The sequence below is a fragment of the Pseudophryne corroboree genome, chromosome 1 (assembly GCF_028390025.1).
Source record: "Pseudophryne corroboree isolate aPseCor3 chromosome 1, aPseCor3.hap2, whole genome shotgun sequence".
NCBI lineage: Eukaryota > Metazoa > Chordata > Amphibia > Anura > Myobatrachidae > Pseudophryne > Pseudophryne corroboree.
In genome coordinates this window covers 905,675,218-905,691,838 of record NC_086444.1, presented here as the reverse complement: position 1 = coordinate 905,691,838, position 16,621 = coordinate 905,675,218, and the positions used below count along the sequence as shown (strand labels likewise).

The 16,621-nt window shown below is 43.6% G+C and overlaps 1 protein-coding gene across 1 annotated transcript in view; it reads left to right on the top strand.

Moving 5' to 3' along the window:
• The first annotated feature begins 417 nt into the window (after positions 1 to 417).
• TRPC3 (transient receptor potential cation channel subfamily C member 3) overlaps positions 418 to 16,621 on the top strand; it is a 423,006-nt gene continuing 406,802 nt past the window's right edge. The window contains exon 1 of the mRNA XM_063920258.1: positions 418 to 892. Within this exon, the coding sequence (XP_063776328.1) occupies positions 687 to 892 (206 nt within the window). The 5' untranslated portion in view covers positions 418 to 686. The remainder of the gene's footprint in view (positions 893 to 16,621) is intronic.

The window sequence follows — 16,621 nt, the reverse complement described above, 5'->3', positions numbered from 1 at the left end:
TCTGTTGTGGTCACATAATTTAATTTTAGAGTGTTGGGAGCCACATTTGACTAAAGAGAGCCACATGTGGCTCAAGAGCCACATGTTGGCCACCACTGCTCTAGCACCATGACATAAAAATACTAGGTGTATCAAGTCACATCTATATGTCAACTCATTATTTCTTCACAATAGTAAAACAAATTGTAAAAAAAAAAAAAAGTTTCCCTGGAGAGGTGGCCTGTGACACTACTGTGTGTGTGACCACAGAGACAGCAGCAGGTCTGTCCCTCTCCCCCCCTGATGGACTAAGCAGTTGTCCCTGTGCTGCTACTGTGTGACTTTGTGTCTCTGAGTAATGATGTCGTCCAGGCAGGACTTATATTGATGGCTGAGTAATAGAGAGGGAGACGGGCGGTGAGGGAAGGAGTGAGAGCAGGGAGGGGGGAGGAGAGAAGCAGGAGTACAGCTGCTAGTGGTTCTCTATCTCTTCCCCTTCCCTATCACTCTCCAGCAGTCCCTCTATTGGTACCCAGCTGCACACATTCCCAGCAGCAGCATCCCTGCCCGCCGAAAGTGGCATCCCTGCCCCGGTCACTGCTGCCTGCACCCAGCACTGCGCTCTCATCATCCCCGTCCTGCTCCGGATCAGGTGACGGTGTCCTCTGCTGCTGCTGTGCCACCCCAGACGCCCTGGGGATTCCTGTATGTCCGCAAAGGGCAGGAAATGCAAGGAGCTGCCCGCTGCCAGGGTCAGCTTCCCGGACCTGGGAGAACACGGGGGCTGGCTGGCAAGAAATGGGGGTCAGTGGGCTCCACTGCCACAGCCCAAGGGAGTGCTGGTCCTGCCTGCGGAGAGTAGTTCCTTCGTGGCTGGGGGATCTCACAGTGACTGCCACCAATTCCACTCTCTGTGAGTATACACTGACTGTATAGGATTGTCTAGCACTGTAGGACTGTATAGCAATGTATTATAGATCTTACAAGGAGTTAGGGGACAGGATGGTTATTTGGTGAGGCACTTTGGTTTTAAGTTACACGTATGTTACACGTATGTGTTAAAGCCATAACCTGCTTCAACTAACAATGCATGCATCTATTGGAAATAAAATCCCAATAGTATATGAAATAGGAAAGAGTAGAAAGCTACACAAGCAGCCATCAAAGTGTCAGATTATATGCCTTAGTGTAAAATGATTGATGTGCGGTCACACACGGTCACACACAGGGGCCATCGGTCACACACAGGGGCCACTCCAGGTGATACTGTATACAACATACTATCAAGATGTCACTCACATCAGTTTTATGTCTAACTTAAATGTGTGTGCACAACAGTAAATTCCAGCTATGGAGAATTGAATGTTATTGCAAATTATTCCATTTTATAATTATTTGATCAGACAGAACCTCCTTGTCAAGATTTTTAAATCAGAACTGTATTATAGAGGCAAATCTTATTGCTACGTACTGTCAGTCTCCACTCATTTTATCAGTGCATTAGAAATGAACTTTAATAATCTTGTTTCTTGCTTGTGACCCACTCTACCAGTGGGTGCATCAGGGCATTTTTATCTTGTCAAAATTCATCACAATTCTAGAGGAATACATTTTACTAAGTTAATGCAAATGAAATACAAAACATGGCATCATATCATTAATCAACTATTATTGTCCCCCTTACCTTAATGAGAACCATGGCTTTTAAACGTGACCCACCAAGCATATTTGTCCTTTAAATGGGTGAGCTATAAAGGATTTTGAATAAATGTACACATTACTGGGCTGCAATGTAATCTGTTATTCAATGAAATACTTCAAAATGCATTATTCATAAAGTTCCCTGTGATGATACTTACCGTAGCTAGCATTTCAGGAGACATGGTTTTATAGGTAGATAGAGGAACTTGTAACACTTCATATATTTCATGAACACTAGTAGACATACAGTATACTGTTTATATGCTGTGGGACACGGCTGTTATTATATACCAGCTTGAAAGTAATAGTAATAGAGACACAGTAGAATGTCACCAACTCACTTGTATATGCATACAACACACATACAAAACTTTACTGGTAACCCTGCAGGGTATGGGACTCAGGGTCAACAGTGTCTAGGTAGACACACATTAGGTCGACACAGGAAATGGGTCGACACGGCCAGTAGGTCGACATGGAAAAAGGTGGACATGAGGGTTTTTTTTTTGGTGTTCTTTTCTTTGTAAAGTGACGGGGAACCCCAATTAGTGCACCGTACCCCCTCGCATTGGCTCGTTCCGCTCGCCGTGCTTCGGGCTAGGTGCCTCGCTCCACTACCTCTGCGATCGGCACATGTTACCGTTCCCAATTGTAGTCCATGTGGATTGTAAAGTATAAAAAAATACAAAAAATGGGGGAAAAATGTGAAAAACTCATGTTGACCTTGTTCATGTCGACCTAATGGCAGTGTCGACCTACTCAATGTCGACCAATAGGTGTTGACATAATCTGTGTCAACCTAATCTGTGTTGACCTAGACAGTTTCGACCTAGAGTCCGGATACCAACCCTGCACGCCTCTAATTAGTGATATTGTGAACCAGAGAATTTCTGGACAAAACAAAATCCCGGAGAAAGTCATTGATTCCTATATAAGTGACATCATTAGATGGTCCTGATATGTGTAGGGTTTTGTTTCTCCCACTCTGATTTCATAGAGTAGGGTGTTGGAATGAAAACCTTTCCGAGTTGAATATCCTACTCATGATATGGATATGGTTGTTTCCTCTGATGCTCTATACTGTATACTATGAAGGACATTGCTGTGTCTCCAGGACTGGCCATGTTACAATACTGTGGGGCTCGGCTTCGGAGATGCTCATTTTAACAAATGCATATTCTGTTGTTGCCATTTTCTGAATGAATTTTATCCCTGAATGGAAAAATAGAACCAGTTACTGGAATAATAATAATACTAATACTAATAATAATAATAATAATAATAATTAATAAAAAAACAATAATTATTATTATTATGCTAATAATAATAATAATAATAATAATAATAATAATGATGCAACTATAAAAATAATTGTGTTGGTTTGTGTAATGGAACGAAGGGTTTTATTTTAATTACCACCACATGCAGCAAAAAAGGTGTGTGTGTATGTATGTATTTATGTGTATGTATATATATATATACACACACACACACGTATGTATGTATGTATGTATGTATGTATGTATGTATGCACGTGTCTGTGTATTGGGAGAGCTCATATGTAATATACATGCTAGCTGTTCTTTTGATAGGACGGACTGTGCTTTTCACTCAAACAGTGAGGTCCCAAGTTAGGATTCTAGGTTTAAATTACATGTTCTGTGCTAGTTAAGACTATTTATTTGTATTCATTTTTAGTATGTACTGTATTTTTAAAGTGTCAGCAATTTAACAACAACAAACCCATATCCTTTCATGTGTAAAGAATTATTTAAAGCCCCTATTCGCTAAGCAGTCTGCATATACCATACCAAGCAACATTTGATCAGTTGTATCGGCCAGTATCACTATAGAGCTGTTTGGATGCACTATTGTTTTATTACAATGTGCCGTCACATTTTCCAGCAATGCATAAATCTACCACATGTGTGGTAAGTAGGGCCGTCTGTATTCTTTATTATGCGACCAGATTTCACTACTTTCATTAGATTTTCATGCTGCCTTGTGTTGTATTTCATCCTGTTTGATGTCACCTGTCTTGTCACCTGTCTTCTGCTTGCATAGCCCTCTTGTCAGTATCTGCACAAGAAGGAAATTAGATTTAGCTGCTAACTAACTGCTCTGTAAGTCAGCTATACTGTATAATGTAACACTGCACGGAGTGTGAGGTTTCGCTGGGGACTGTAAATCCAATAAACTATGCGAATGCAATCAGTTGGTTTGTTTGCTTTTGGGTCTAATATAATTTCAGTATCAGAATCAATGGGATTGAGCAGTATAGATGGTGTAGTGTTTAGCATTACTACCTCACAGCTCTGAGATCATGAGTTCAATTTTCAGTCATTACCCATACGTGTAGCGTTTGTATGTTCTTCATACTTGCCTACCTGACCCTCTCCATGAGGGAGAAAATGCTCTGTTCCTGGACTTTCCTGGTAATGTATGATTGCCATCACCTGTGGTGAAACACCTTTCTTAGCAATTAACTAGCTCACCACAGATGATGGCAATCATACATTACCAGGAAAGTCCAGGAGCTGAGCATTTTCTCCCTCATGGAGAGGGTCAGGTAGGCAAGTATGATGTTCTTGCTGTGTATGTGTGGCTTTCCTCTGGGTACTCTGGTTTACTCAAAACGTACTGCTAGGTTAACTGGCTTTTGACAAAATTGCTAACAGCTTTGCAATTGCAATCATTAGTGAATTAGGCCCTATGTTAATTCTGGTTTCAGCTTGAACAATCATATGGGCTGTATGTGCTGTGGTGTAGAGTTCAGCAACATCTCTTTTCTCTATCGTCCTAGTGGATGCTGGGGTTCCTGAAAGGACCATGGGGAATAGCGGCTCCGCAGGAGACAGGGCACAAAAAGTAAAGCTTTAGGATCAGGTGGTGTGCACTGGCTCCTCCCCCTATGACCCTCCTCCAAGCCTCAGTTAGATTTTTGTACCCGGCCGAGAAGGGTGCAATCTAGGTGGCTCTCCTAAAGAGCTGCTTAGAAAAGTTTAGCTTAGGTTTTTTATTTTACAGTGAGTCCTGCTGGCAACAGGATCACTGCAACGAGGGACTTAGGGGAGAAGAAGTGAACTCACCTGCGTGCAGGATGGATTGGCTTCTTTGGCTACTGGACATTAGCTCCAGAGGGACGATCACAGGTACAGCCTGGATGGTCACCGGAGCCTCGCCGCCGGCCCCCTTGCAGATGCTGAAACAAGAAGAAGGTCCAGAATCGGCGGCATGAAGACTCCTCAGTCTTCTTAAGGTAGCGCACAGCACTGCAGCTGTGCGCCATTTCCTCTCAGCACACTTCACACGGCAGTCACTGAGGGTGCAGGGCGCTGGAAGGGGGGCGCCCTGGGAGGCAATGAAAACCTATTTTTGGCTAAAAATACCTCACATATAGCCTCCGGGGGCTATATGGAGATATTTAACCCCTGCCAGAATCCGTTAAGAGCGGGAGACGAGGCCGCCGAAAAAAGGGGCGGGGCCTATCTCCTCAGCACACAGCCCCATTTTCCCTCACAGAAAGGCTGGAGGGAAGGCTCCCAGGCTCTCCCCTGCACTGCACTACAGAAACAGGGTTAAAACAGAGAGGGGGGGGCACTAATTTGGCGTTAGAAATATATAAAAAAGATGCTATAAGGGAAAACACTTATATAAGGTTGTCCCTATATAATTATAGCGTTTTTGGTGTGTGCTGGCAAACTCTCCCTCTGTCTCTCCAAAGGGCTAGTAGGTCCTGTCCTCTATCAGAGCATTCCCTGTGTGTGTGCTGTGTGTCGGTACGTGTGTGTCGACATGTATGAGGACGATGTTGGTGAGGAGGCGGAGCAATTGCCTGTAATGGTGATGTCACTCTCTAGGGAGTCGACACCGGAATGGATGGCTTATTTAGGGAATTACGTGATAATGTCAACACGCGGCAAGGTCGGTTGACGACATGAGACGGCCGACAAACAATTAGTACCAGTCCAGACGTCTCAAAAACACCGTCAGGGGTTTTAAAACGCCCGTTTACTTTAGTCGGTCGACACAGACACAGACAGGGACACTGAATCCAGTGTCGACGGTGAATAAACAAACGTATTCCTTATTAGGGCCACACGTTAAGGGCAATGAAGGAGGTGTTACATATTTCTGATACTACAAGTACCACAAAAGAGGGTATTATGTGGGATGTGAAAAAACTACCGTAGTTTTTCCTGAATCAGATAAATTAAATGAAGTGTGTGATGATGCGTGGGTTCCCCCCGATAGAAAATATGGGCGGTATACCCTTTCCCGCCAGAAGTTAGGGCGCGTTGGGAAACACCCCTTAGGGTGGATAAGGCGCTCACACGCTTATCAGAACAAGTGGCGGTACCGTCTATAGATAGGGCCGTCCTCAAGGAGCCAGCTGACAGGAGGCTGGAAAATATCATAAAAAGTATATACACACATACTGGTGTTATACTGCGACCAGCGATCGCCTCAGCCTGGATGTGCAGAGCTGGGGTGGCTTGGTCGGATTCCCTGACTAAAAATATTGATACCCTTGACAGGGACAGTATTTTATTGACTATAGAGCATTTAAAGGATGCATTTCTATATATGCGAGATGCACAGAGGGATATTTGCACTCTGGCATCAAGAGTAAGTGCGATGTCCATATCTGCCAGAAGATGTTTATGGACACGACAGTGGTCAGGTGATGCAGATTCCAAACGGCACAAAGGTGTATTGCCGTATAAAGGAAGAGGAGTTATTTGGGGTCGGTCCATCGGACCTGGTGGCCACGGCAACTGCTGGAAAATCCACCGTTTTTTACCCTAAGTCACATCTCTGCAGAAAAAGACACCGTCTTTTCAGCTTCAGTCCTTTCGTCCCTATAAGAGTCATATCTGCCCAGGGATAGAGGAAAGGGAAGAAGACTGCAGCAGGCAGCCCATTCCCAGGAACAGAAGCGTTCCACCGCTTCTGACAAGCTCTCAGCATGACGCTGAGACCGTACAGGACCCCTGGATCCTACAAGTAGTATCCCAGGGGTACAGATTGGAATGTCGAGACGTTTCCCCTGCGCAGGCTCCTGAAGTCTGCTTTACCAAGGTCTCCCTCCGACAAGGAGGCAGTATGGGAAACAATTCACGAGCTGTATTCCCAGCAGGTGATAATTAAATTACCCCTCCTACAACAAGAAAAGGGGTATTATTCCACACTATATTGTGGTACTGAAGCCAGAAGGCTAGGTGAGACCTATTCTAAATCTAAAAAAAAAAAAAAAATTTGAACACTTACAAAGGTTCAAATCACGATGGAGTCACTCAGAGCAGTGATAACGAACCGGGAAGAAGGGGACTATATGGTGTCCCGAGACATCAGGGATGCTTACCTCCATGTCCCAAATTTGCCCTTATCACTAAGGGTACCTCAGGTTCGTGGTACAGAACTGTCACTATCAGTTTCAGACGCTGCCGTTTGGATTGTCCACGGCACCCCGGGTCTTTACCAAGGTAATGGCCGAAATGATGGTTCTTCTTCGAAGAAAAGGCGTCTTAATTATCCCTTACTTGGACGATCTCCTGATAAGGGCAAAGTCCAGGGAACAGTTGGAGGTCGGAGTAGCATGATCCCGACAACAAGTCTCCTGTGCTTAGGGATGATTCTGGACACAGTCCAGAAAAAGGTGTTTCTCCCGGAAGAGAAAGCCAGGGAGTTATCCGAGCTAGTCAGGAACCTCCTAAAATCAGTGCATCATTGCACAAGGGCCATGGTAAAAAAATGGTGACTTCCTTCGAAGCAATTCCAGTCGGCAGATTTCATGCAAGAACTTTTCAGTGGGATCTGCTGGACAAATGGTCCGGATCGCATCTTCAGATGCATCAGCGGATAACCCTATATCCAAGGACAAGGGTGTCTCTCCTGTGGTGGTTACAGAGTGCTCATCTTCTAGAGGGCCGCAGATTCGGCATTCAGTTTTGGATGTTGGTGACCACGGAGGCCAGCCCGAGAGGCTGGGGAGCAGTCACACAAGGAAAAAATTTCCAGGGATTGTGATCAAGTCTGGAGACTTTTCTCCACATAAATATAGCTAAGGGTAAATTTATAATGCTCTAAGCTTAGCAAGACCTCTGCTTCAAGGTCAGCCGGTATTGATCCAGTGGGATAAAACATCACGGCAGTCGCCCACGTAAATAGACAGGGCGGCACAAGAAGCAGGAGGGCAGTGGCAAAAACTGCAAGGACTTTTCGCTGGGCGGAAAATCATGTGATAGCACTGTCAGCAGTGTTTCATTCCGGGAATGGAAACTGGGAAGCAGACTTCCTCAGTAGGCACGACCTCCACCCGGCAGAGTGGGAACTTCATGAGGAAGTTTTCCACATGATTGTAAACCGTTGGGAATTACCAAAGGTGGACATGATGGCGTCCCGTCTGAACAAAAAACGGGACAGGTATTGCGCCAGGTTAAGAGACCCTCAGGCAATAGCTGTGGACGTTCTGGTAACACCGTGGGTGTACCAGTCGGTGTATGTGTTCCATCCTCTGCTTTTCATACCTAAGGTACTGAGAATTATAAGACGTAGAGGAGTAAGAACTATACTCATGGCTCCGGATTGGCCAAGAAGGACTTGGTACCCGGAACTTCAAGAGATGCTCATAGAGGACTTATGGCCTCTGCCGCTAAGAAGGGACTTGTTTCAGCAAGTACCATGTCTGTTCCAAGACTTACCGCAGCTGCGTTTGACGGCATGGCGGTGGAACGCCGGATCCTAAGGGAAAAGGCATTCAGGAAGAGGTCATTCCTACCCTGGTCAAAGCCAGAAAGGAGGTGACCGCACAACATTATCACCACATGTGGCGAAAATATGTTGCGTGGTGTGAGGCCAGGAAGGCCCCACGAAGAAATTTCAACTCGGTCGATTCCTGCATTTCCTGCAAACAGGAGTGTCTATGGGCCTCAAATTGGGGTCCATTAAGGTTCAAATTTCGGCCCTGTCGATTTTTCTTCCAGAAAGAATTGGCTTCAGTTCCTGAAGTCCAGAAGTTTGTCAAGGGAGTATTGCATATACAACCCCCTTTTGTGCCTCCAGTGGCACTGTGGGATCTCAACGTAGTTCTGGGATTCCTCAAAACACATTGGTTTAAAACCAGTCAAATCTGTGGATTTGAAGCATCTCACATGAAAAGTGAACATGCTCTTGGACCTGGCCTGGACCAGGCGAGTGTCAAATTGGTGGTTTTTTTCTCAAAAAAGCCCATATCTGTTTGTCCATTCGGACAGGGCAGAGCTGCGGACTCGTCCCCAGTTCTCTCCCTAAGGTGGTGTCAGTGTTTCACCTGAACCAGCTTATTGTGGTGTCTTGCGCCTACTAGGGACTTGGAGGACTCCAAGTTGCTAGATGTGGTCAGGGCCCTGAAAATATAGGTTCCAGGACGGCTGGAGTCAGGAAAACTGACTTGCTGTTATCCTGTATGCACCCAACAAACTGGGTGCTCTTGCTTCTAAGCAGACTTTTGCTAGTTGGATGTGTAATACAATTCAGCTTGCACATTCTGTGGCAGGCCTGCCACAGCCAAAATATGTAAATGCCCATTCCACAAGGAAGGTGGGCTCATCTTGGGCGGCTGCCCGAGGGGTCTCGGCTTTACAACTTTGCCGAGCGGCTATTTAGTCAGGGGCAAACACGTTTGTAAAATCCTACAAATTTGATAACCTGGCTAAGGAGGACCTGGAGTTCTCTCATTCGGTGCTGCAGAGTCATCCGCACTCTCCCGCCCGTTTGGGAGCTTTGGTATAATCCCCATGGTCCTTTCAGGAACCCCAGCATCCACTAGGACGATAGAGAAAATAAGAATTTACTTACCGATAATTCTATTTCTCGGAGTCCGTAGTGGATGCTGGGCGCCCATCCCAAGTGCGGATTATCTGCAATACTTGTACATAGTTACAAAAATCGGGATATTATTGTTGTGAGCCATCTTTCAGAGGCTCCGCTGTTATCATACTGTTAACTGGGTTCAGATCACAGGTTGTACAGTGTGATTGGTGTGGCTGGTATGAGTCTTACCCGGGATTCATAAATCCTTCCTTATTGTGTACGCTCGTCCGGGCACAGTATCCTAACTGAGGCTTGGAGGAGGGTCATAGGGGGAGGAGCCAGTGCACACCACCTGATCCTAAAGCTTTACTTTTTGTGCCCTGTCTCCTGCGGAGCCGCTATTCCCCATGGTCCTTTCAGGAACCCCAGCATCCACTACGGACTCCGAGAAATAGAATTATCGGTAAGTAAATTCTTATTTTAACTGTGTTCCACCTGTACAACTTTATTAAATATGTCCATTTAACAGGCATTTTATATACAATGACACGCTCTTTGCAACTTTGAGGCTTGACATGTCCTGTTTTGTGCCCAAAATAAATATTCTGCCATTTGATTTGTTTGCATTCTCAGTTCAAATTTGCCAATAATAATTACCGTATATACTCGAGTATAAGTCGACCCGAATATAAGCCGAGATACCTAATTTTACCACAAAAAACTGGGAAAAATTACTGACTCGAGTATAAGCCTAGGGTGGGAAATGTACGGTGCCAGGGGTTTTCATGCTCAGGGTGTCATGCTCGTTGCCAGGGGTTTCATGCGGTAGGTGTTATGCTTGTTGCCAGGGGGTAATATTTGTTGCTAGGGTTGTGCCCCCAGTGCCACATATACCCCCAGTGACAGATATCCCCCCCACAGTGCCAGATCAAAACATGCCCCCGTTGCTTTGCCCCCAGTAGTTATGCCCCTTCTTTGCCCCCAGTAGTTGTGCCCCCTCTTTCATTGCCCCCAGTAGTTATGCCCTCTCTTTCTTTGCCCCCAGTAGTTATGACCCCTCTTTCTTTGCCCCCAGTAGTTGTGCCCCCTTTCATTGCCCCCAGTAGTTGTGCCCCCTTCTTTCTTTGCCCCCTGTCGCTGTGCCCCCGTCACCGCTTACAAACACACACAAAAACAATACTTACCACTGCCCCGCTCCTGCTTCCCGACCGCTTCTTCTGCTGCTGCGCTGCTCCGCTCCGTCTGTCCGCCCGCTCCGTCTAGCCCCCGCTCCCCGGCACCCGATCATCTCTATGGGAGAGACGTCATGACGTCTCTCCCATAGCAACGCGCACAGACACTAGAGGTCAATAATGACATCTAGTGTCTGTCCTGGAGCCGGCTGCAGCGGACGCCCACACAGCCCACGGCGTCTGCTGCAGCCATTGACTCGAGTATAAGCCGAGGGGGGCTTTTTCAGCATAGAAAAATGTGCTGAAAAAAATGTGCTGAAAAAGTCGGCTTATACTCGAGTATATACGGTATATAATGTGCACAGTGTATGGTTGTATGAGGTGACATTTTACAATGGCCATACCCATTATGATAATTACGATTCAAATTACTAAAATTACAGATTAGTGCCTATTACAGTTAAGCTTGTTTCAGAGTTATCGTAAAATCTATAGGGTTTGGTGTCATTGTACCCACACATCTTTCTTATTAGGATAATGGATTATATGTATGCCCTGCTCACAGGTACATTTCAGAGGCAAGTCCTGAGACAATATTTGATTATCGTAATACTGCTAATTGAGCAGTACTGTGGGTCTGCAATGTAACAATCCTTATATTTCTGTCTGCTTAATTAAGTAATTATCTATGTAATACACTGTATATGCTGTTTGAAGTTGGAGTTAGCAACAGCTCCCTCTGCTGTACTTATAAATGCTTCATTTGCTTACAGATTGAATCAGTCCAGTTTAGGAAATAAAACACTGCATATCTTTGCAGAATGTTGTTTTTTTTGTACATTGTATTTATGCAGTTAAGTGTTTTAGGGGGCTATTTATCATCACTTAATTTATACAATATCTTATTTTTACCTTTCACTCCCGATCTCTGCCCCTGCCCTCATACATTAGTATGGGAACCTAAATTCATCAATATTTTTTGAGCTTAACTGCGGGAACTTTCGCCATCACCAGATGACGTTTGTTCTCGCACACCGTTCCTTCCCTGTATACAACTGTCCGGATCCTTCCGCTGGAAGTTGCGCATTTGTGAACCTACAGTAGCGCAGGTGCACTTTCGAGGTCAGACTCGGCAGTAGCACTTTCAAGGTCAGACTCGGCAGTGAAAAGATTTGTGGAGACAGCTGATTTTCAGATCAGCTGTCTCCGCGCTGGAGAAATTATGAATTGCTCCTGCTCCCGGCCGTAAATATAAGACGTAATTATCAGGGGCTGTCTGCCTCCCGATAATTAACATAATTAATAGGCCCCTTAGTAACTAAATAGACAGCAAAAATCTGATTTAAAACATTGTCATGACAGAGGTTTTTTTCTGCTATAGAACATAATAAATATTGTATTTTGGGCTCCCATAAGTAATGGGCACCCTACATAGCTATTAATTTGATGCTGATCACAAGATATGTATTGTACTTGTTGCACCCAAATGCACCAGGTACATATACAGCGACTAAACTCATGCAAAGTACAGGGCAGCACGCACAAACAGACAATTTTTTGCAGACTTCTGCTCGCCACCTCAGGAGGGAGTGAGCAAAAATAATGCAGTTGGGCCTGATTGGCAAAACAATTGAATATCTCCGTTGGTGCCCAAAATACAATTGAGTTCCTCCCCTATGTGCCAAGAGGGGAGACTAAAATAAAGGCAGCTATTTAGAGCATTATGTTTTGGGAAAGGGTGGTGCAGTGGCTACAGGCACAAAAGCTGGGGTGAGGACCTCCCATGTTATATATCTGAGTGGTTGCTATGGGCAACATCTTCACTTCTAAAACCGTCACACCTTAGTAAATGTACCCCAGTGTCAGGGACAATTAAGTTGTGAAGTAAAGGGGAGGATGCTGTTGTGTTGCTCCATTTTGTGAGTCACTGATTGACTCAAAGTCACTACCTGAATGACAAGCACAGTGAGTCCAAAACTAGGGTGTGTCTTGGCACATACCAATTGTGTAAGGAATGATAAGATGGCATTTCAGTTCTGCTTCTAGCAGTACATGGTTGCTAACTGCTACACAAGTCATGTCACTTTGTAATCCTCATCATTCATCCACATCACTATACCAATTATCTATAAAAATAATACTGAAACGGCATATACAAAGCTGCAAAATAATGAAAAATATGCAATCATATCCCTGCAGCTTACTGCTTTAGGTATTAAAAGTTAAAAGACAATTTTTCTAGTAAAGCTGGGACTTTGAGTGTACCAATTAATAAGTATGTGGCATTTGTATCTAGTATACCACACCCCGGGCTCAGGGATGTGCGGTGAGGTAGTGGCTGAGGAGGCACTGGCTAGTACCAGAGACAGTTTTACACACATTTTACGAGCCAAAGGGTTCATGTGGGCATTATACACAGGTGCAGCAGTTGAAAGCAGTTCTACTTCCAACTAGCTGTGTAAATTAGTTTCTAGGAAAGGCATTGAGAGCTTAAGCTTTCAGTCACCTTCAGTAATAGTAACAAACATGCAGTTTGAACATCTTAAGGGCCCTACACATTTGCCGAGGTGCCCGACAGCCGATACGGCTGACGGGCAACCCGGTGGCATGGGAGGGTGACGGTGGAGTGAAGTTTCTTCAATCCCCCCCCCGTCACCCGGCCCCATAGCTCTGCATGCTAATATAGACGAGATTGTCCATATTTGCCTGCATGTTTAAATGAGCCAGCACCAACGGTGAACGAGCGCGGGGCCGCGCATCGTTCATCGTTGGTGTATACACACTGAAAGATATTAACGATATCTCGTTCATTAATGAACAAGATCGTTCATATCTTTCAGTGTAATCGGCCAGTGTGTAGGGCCCATTATTCTCCTGTTTGTCCACAGACGGTGCAGTAGACTTTGAGCACTGGCAGGGTTGAGGTGTTGCCAGGCAAGTATCACTGCATCCCTCAACATTTACCAGTTTGGGAAGAGGGGATATTTGTAAATATAGAGTAGAATTATGCTTTAACTTTATTTATTCAAAGATGAATGAAATAACTTTAGCAGAATATTTTTTTCCTGTTTTTGGAGACTTACAAGTACAAGCTTTCCTACTCCACTTAAAAGAAGTGCTGCTTGCTGAATCCATTACCTTTAGCTAAGATTCTTGATTTAATTAGATCAGCTAGGGATGACAAACTTTTTAATTAGTTATTATTTCTCCTTTGTGAATACAACTACAGTATAAATGAAGATCAGTTTGAAAGATAGCTGATTGCACTGTTAAACTATAGATGTCAGATGAAAAATCTACCCAGAAACTTTATAATTTTTTAGTGCATTTATCTGTATTTTTCTCCTGTGACTATTTTCGGAGGTCTAAATATACATAATCAAAAAACATGCAGTAGGTAAGAATAAACATTTTGAGATTATTTACTAACTAATTATAAATGTGCAATACTACATAGTAACCGTTCAGAAATGGTCATTTATCGATTGATCATTGGTCAAGTTAGACAATAAAAGAAAAAAAAAAGTCTAACTGGATAATTGACTGCACATTTCTGCGCTACCTTTGACTATTACCAGTCCTTGCAGTTTAAAGAGTAACAAGTAGTGGTCAAAAGCTGCTTTATTGCCTTGTTTTTGACCCTACTGCTGTTGAACTAAAACATATTACAAAACAATTCCCTTTCCCTATTCCCTGATAAGTGTGTAATCCCCACTATACAGTTCGTTGTAATACCTATTTGTTGTACGGATTTGGTGCATGCAAATCTGGGAGACAGAAAAAGTAGGTTAATGTATTGTGAACTGAACATTTCCCTGTAGAGAAACTGCATTATTATAGTATATATTGTTATTTTATGTAGATTTGATAACACCCGCATTTATACAGCAGGGGATTATAAACCTTTCAGAAATCTGAATTGCTGTATTTTCCATCAGTGAATATCTTTTGTGTGAGTTTTGTAACACAATGCCCTTATTTTATAACGTTACCCTTCCTTAGCAAGTCTGTGTTCCGACAGAGAGAGCAAGAACCTGAGAATCTGTCATACATTTACAGACTGTTTCTTTGAAGCTACGTTTTTATTGCACAGCACCTACAGAGTTACTTCAAATGCATTTTGAATGGTCTCAAAATATTTTTCCTCCACAATTTGAATGTTATTTAAAAATACCTATGATGGGCCGCATGTTTTGGACCTGCCATTACTTATATAAATGAAAGCTGTTTTGTCTTCAAGTAATGATAAAGTTAATAACCAATCGGGTGATACCATTATCTGTGGCTAGTGGTATTTTCCACATTTCCATTATACGATTTTACACAGTTTGACAATTTATTATGCAATACCGTTAAAAGCTTTGTTCCATAAATATGGCACATATAGGCCCAGATTTATGAAGATTTGGAGAGTGATAAATTGCATGGTGAAAAAGTACTAACCAATCAGCTCCTAACTGACATTTTTCAAACAGAGCCTGACAGGAGCCAATTGGCTTGTACTTTATCTCCATCCAAGGCTTAGTAAATAGACCCCTAAGGGGCAGATGTATTAACCTGGAGAAGTGATAAACCAGTGATAAAGCAGTGTTAAGTGCAAGGTGATAATGCACCACCCAATCAGCTCCTAACTGTTAATTTACATATGGGAGCTGATTGGCTGGTGTGTTTATCACCTAGCATTTATCACTGGTTTATTACTTCCTTATGCCGTCTCCAGGTTAATACATCTGTCCCCAAGTATGATATTTGTTAAAACATTAGTGGAATTTACTCAGCAGTCCATAAATAGCTGCGGTGTACCACATTATTTTTTTTTAACCAAGCATATTTATTAGGGAAATTATAGTTTTTCCATGTTGTTTAACAGGAAAATTGGTTTTGTGTAACAGCCATTTAAATGACCACACAACATTAGTTTTTTTTCTATATCACCTCTGGGATTGATGTGTGCTGCTTGATTTATTTGTTTCGCTGTAGAGCTAGAATTTGTGAGTGGTGTTAACCACCAATAATGACCTTCATCTCTAGAAACACAAAAATAAAAAAAATACAATAAAAAATACATTCATATTTTGGTGCAATAAATAACTAATTTAGCAGCCAACAGTGTGGAAAACTGTCTAATGAAATAGTGAAATGTGTTGGTTCCTGCAGGACAATGGAATTATTTTATGATCCTGGGAAGCTGGCCACTTCAGCTTCTTCTGCTTGTCACAGAACCTGCACATTCATGGTACAGAAGTTTTGATAGTTACGAAAAATTTGTTACATTCCATGCAGCTGTGTTAGTGGCACATGAGTGGCTTTCACATGGCCATATAAATGTTTGCCTTTTCTACTAAGGAATAAAACGCTCCTGCCTTCAGTACTTCTCTATAGAATATAATAATAAGTTGCGCTCTAGAAAAGACAATTTTAAAATGTAAGATATGAAAATTTGGCCGCAGCTGCCAATAGTTGCCAGAACAATGCCTGCAATAATCATCTATGAGAAAAAACTTTATTGATATGATGGTAAGTATAGTCCAAAATAGTGAACATTTAATCCAAATTATAACTATTTCTATGATTTATTCTATTAAATGTACTATCACATGCTGTGCATTAGGAAGGCCAATCCCGGGATCGGCGGGATCCTGGGATTTAAGCCTAAATATGGCTAGGATTTAATCCTGGGATTGGAAGCTCCAATCCCGGGGATTGAGGGGCCAGCGTTGAGCATCCACACAATGCTCAGACTCTGCCCGGCTTCCTCCTCCCGGCTCCCCAGCGCATAGTGATGTGCAGTGAGAGGTCACGCTGCGCCGTCACCCGCCGCTGACCCCCGCCGGGAGAGGGAGGAGGATGTTTTTCACCCACCCGCCCGCAATATATGGTGAGTAAAGTGAACGGGGCGAAGGGGCGGCCACATAGGGAAAAGCCAATCCCAGGTATCCTGGGAATCCCAGGATTGACACTTTTTCAAACCTCAT